At 36.9% G+C, this 4,320-nt stretch overlaps 1 protein-coding gene across 1 annotated transcript; it reads right to left on the bottom strand.

Moving 5' to 3' along the window:
- Window positions 1-1,353: 1,353 nt before the first annotated feature.
- LOC111409746 (F-box/kelch-repeat protein At3g61590-like) lies at window positions 1,354-4,093 on the bottom strand. The gene is made up of 2 exons (XM_023039754.1): window positions 3,795-4,093; window positions 1,354-2,798 (listed from the first exon to the last, which is right to left on the bottom strand). Exon 2 carries the CDS (start codon window positions 2,787-2,789, stop codon window positions 1,572-1,574), a length of 1,218 nt encoding a protein of 405 aa, XP_022895522.1. The 5' UTR covers window positions 2,790-2,798; window positions 3,795-4,093; the 3' UTR covers window positions 1,354-1,571.
- Between the last annotated feature and the right edge of the window lie 227 nt (window positions 4,094-4,320).

Here is a 4,320-nt window from a genome sequence, read left to right as displayed (position 1 = left end):
TTCAAAATTTAACTTAAAATTATGACGCCGTCATGTCACCATTACCCCCATCTTTATCATCCATCACTTCCAGTAGTCACCCTATTAACAAAAGAAATTACATGAAGCGATGTTATAGTATATAATTTTTTGTATTGTAACCATCAATCATCCCCTCTAAAGCCTAAATCACCACAAACATCACTAAACCTTCACCATCCTGCTACCACTACCATCACTGTCGATGTCCACTGCAAACCACCAAAACACCGATTGCCACTATCACGAACTCTCAAATAAAAAATAATAAGGACAAAAGCATACGAGCAAATTTTAGCAAGAGTAGTGGGAATGACGGTGATGATTGTGGCAAAAATCAACTATGATACAAGGTGATAGTAGTAATGGTGGTGGTGGCAAGATTGGGATCAAGGTGTTAATTTTATGGTGGTGATGTGCGATATTTAGTGGTGGTGGAGGATGATGATAGTATTGGTGATGAGCCCACTCTCTCTCTCTCTCTCTCTCTCATATTACGAGATTTTAATTCTAGTTGGTTTTAGATTACAATAACAATACATGAAATTAAGCTTTTCTCCCAATAAATCTTAAATCGTCTCAGAAAAGGAAATTGATGACTCAGGAAAGAAACATTGTACTACACACACTCCTCTCCAATGTTACGAACTACACATGCTCCCCATTACTACGAACTAAACATGCCCAAACAGCACAAGGTCCCTTGTAGTTGTGAGCATGCAATACTGGGCTAACCATACCAACAACCAAGAAATTAGATTCAATGCGTGGTGTTTGAGAAAAAATAGTAGGCAGTATATGGAATCCTCATTATGGAAGCCCATCTCCAAAATTGACTTTTGCTTCAGTATAGTCTAGAAAACCCATGTCCAGGGAAAGAGAAGGAATCCCTTTCCAAATTCTTGATATTTGATATGGAAAATGGAAAGAAATACAGAAACAAGGTCGTCTGGGGATGGCAAAGAGATGCTGTTGACCAAAAAGCTATGTTCCAACGTCAAGATGATCCCTTCTTCGATTTTAAAGAGACTATTTGGTTCGGGCCTTATGATAAAGAAAATGAACACGAGAATCCCATGTTCTTCTGGCACTGTACAAGACATCTAACTCGTGGAAAAACAGATGTAGCTATCTTGACTAAGCAAAGCTCGACAAATGCATAGGGTCCCAAAAGCATATGACAAATATGAATCTCCCATAGTAGTTCGATTATGCAACAAGTAACGGGTGAAGAAACAAGATTTTAAGCCAGGATAAGTATGAAGAGGGAGATGTGCCATAACTATCAAATCTTCAAAAGCACCAAAATGCCGATAAATACATCTAAATCGAATATATCAATTTGTATCCACTCACCAATTGTGTTTCCAGATGTAAAGAATAATAAAATTCGCATTGTATATTTGAACAGCTTCAAGACTTCTGCATAATTTATAAACCCCTTTCCAGGATATCAAAGTCACCATAATTGAACAAAAAGTTGATATGGAAAAAGGCTAAAATCATTTGCTAATTTGTGAGTAAGACCGAATTATATTCAATGCAAAAGAGATCTATGGAGAAATTTCCAGCCTTGGTTCAAAGCAAAAACCAGTAAAAAGCTGCAGTGGAAACCTTTTCGTCACAGGGCATTTCTGCGACCACTTCCATTGCTTCTGGCTAACATCATAAACGAGAAGGGCAGGTGCTCCATAACTCTGGATGTATATGAGATCATCCGTACCGCTGCTGGCAAAGACATCATCAAACTCCCCAAACCCCTGGAAAAGTTTATGTGGCATTCGTGCTATTTCTTGCCATTCCTTTCCATTAAGACTCCAAATACCGATCCCCTTAATAATGTCGGGTCGATCCTGTTTCCCAATTCCTCCAACCATTGTAAGCTTTTCTTTGAGGTTCATCAGACGGCCACAAGTAAGGGAACACGGCACTGGGACAAAACTCCTCATCAATATACCATGGGGTGATCTGCTTGTGAGGTTATACATGATAAGGCCATGGCGATTCTTAGAACCGCCACCCCCAGTCGAGTAAATGAGAAAGTACAAAACCCCATTGCAAATCACACTCTCGTCACCACCTCTCCATCCCATTAAATCCTCTGCCAAAGTGGTCACCCATGTCATTGTTTCCGAATCATAGAGATGGATGGAGAGATCCCACTGAAAGAAGTTTCCTGGAACTTGCTTAGATTTAACGACTGAGATGGTGTAATTGTGCGATACCCTATCAACTGAAATTGCCAACGCACTGAAATCAGAGATTTTTGGACCCGGAGGACCATCAAGAGCCTTGCAGCATTTTGTTATTATGTTGCAAACATATAGTTCACTCCTGCTATAGTTATCCATGAAGCAAACTAATCCACATGATGAAGCAATGAACCAATTGGATGTCTCAATGCAAGGGAGGTCAATGCTGTACCACTTTCGGAGGATGGGATCGTATGCATAACCGACTGGTTCGTCTGAGCTTGTGAACATAAAGTACCAAGGCTTTTGTGACAGGATGCGGTTGAAATTCCACAAGAACCTTTCTGAAGTCACTATCTCGTGCCATCTTTTACACACAGAGCCTGCCCTGAGAATGCTAGCGATTGGGAGATAGGCTATTATCCGCTCCAACAGATCATTAGGTAAAACCAAATCCAGGGAAATTGAAACAACTTCTTTCTTGCTTTCATCGTTAAGATCTGAAAATGAATCCAACTCTGCTGTGTCACTTGCAACATTCTCAAAGCAATGACTCACCCATAAAGTGTCCCCTTCCATGCGTAAATCCTGCCACAAAACATAAAACATTATTACAGCATAACAACTAAAAGTACTTTTCTATCCTTGAACGAGAAACTCGTAAAATGAATATCTTTTCTATTAAATTATGAGACTATCAAAAGAAAATGGTCCCTAAATAAAAGATGCTGCTGGCAGGATACTTTTAACGAAACTTAGAAGAATCAACGACAGATCTTTAATACAGATACACATTTCAGTTAATGAGATCATATACACACTGTCAAGTGGTTTAAGCCACATATTTACAAAAAATAACCAAGAATTTAAATTCTACACACCATTAAAATTCTTCTGAGTGAAAGGTCAAATTAGCATTCATTTTACAATAACAATAGAGCAAACAAATTATTCCATACAGACAAAAACATAAAAAAAAATCCAAGAGATTTTATTTTTAACACAAGTAATTGATCTAAAGAACAATGAAAAGTACCTCCCACCAAAAAATATGCTATTCGCAAAAGAAAGAAATTTTGATAAAAATGGGAGACTGAATAAATATTTATACCTCAAGTCAAAGAATGAAAATAGACTTCCATGCTATAAAATTATCAAATAAGATGGGAACCGCTAAGCAGATTTGGAGATCAACTGTTTCATTTTTATGAACATTTAAAACATCTAAAAGAATAATCAATCACATGTTTTAGCAGTATATGTATATATAGACACACACACACCCACACCCTCACCCCCGCCACAACGAGATTGTATTAATTAATAAAATAAGCCATTTTTTTTCTTGACGGAGACCAACCACTTCCACAGTACCAAACACCAAACACTGTCAATTTCTTTTTTTTTTTTCCAGATTTTTTCATATTATTATTAGATAATAAAGAAGACCTAACAATCAAACATACAAAAATTGTAAGTTCTAACATAAACAGATCTCAAAACACAGCACAATTCAACCTCCCCAGAAAAAGGAAAAAAAAAAAAAAAAAAAACGGAGTTTCTCGAAATGGAACAAATTTGTACCTTTGATACCAAAATCGCTCTAAAATCCAAGCACCAATTTGTCTAGATTATTTGAAGTCCTCAAGATTACACAGAGAAATGATGAAATATGCAACACACACTAAATCATAATGCACTCCACCAATGCTATGTAGAGCGAGAAACAGGAAAAGAGAGAATTTTTTTTTTCCCTCCTATTTTGCAAAGTAATAGTAATATAGCCAAAACAAAAAGGAAAGACAGAGAGGAATGGAATAGAAGGGGCGGTTTTATAATAGAACTTTTTGGTTTTATTGATGCATACAAAAGTAACTGTGTTTTTCAGTTTTCACAGAATTTGACCTTTGAGGTGTTTTAAATTTTAGGGCCTGTTTGGGCCCCATTTTTTCACCCAAAAAATTAATTTTTTTATCGTTATTTTCTTATTTCAGTCGTCATATTTGATTTCTTTTCTTACGGGTGGACCCCATTTTTTTTCTAACGGTGAAAAAATCAATTCTCAAAATCACTTCCAAACAGACTCTTAATGTCTTCTGGGGTTGGTTGG

Source organism: Olea europaea, chromosome 15, assembly GCF_002742605.1.
Source record: "Olea europaea var. sylvestris chromosome 15, O_europaea_v1, whole genome shotgun sequence".
In the NCBI taxonomy this organism is placed as follows: domain Eukaryota; kingdom Viridiplantae; phylum Streptophyta; class Magnoliopsida; order Lamiales; family Oleaceae; genus Olea; species Olea europaea.
This window is presented reverse-complemented; position numbering and strand designations above follow the sequence as displayed.

Excerpts from the sequence above, each read along its gene's own strand:
- LOC111409746 (XM_023039754.1), bottom strand. The coding sequence starts at position 2,789 with ATGGAAGGGGACACTTTATGGGTGAGTCATTGCTTTGAGAATGTTGCA.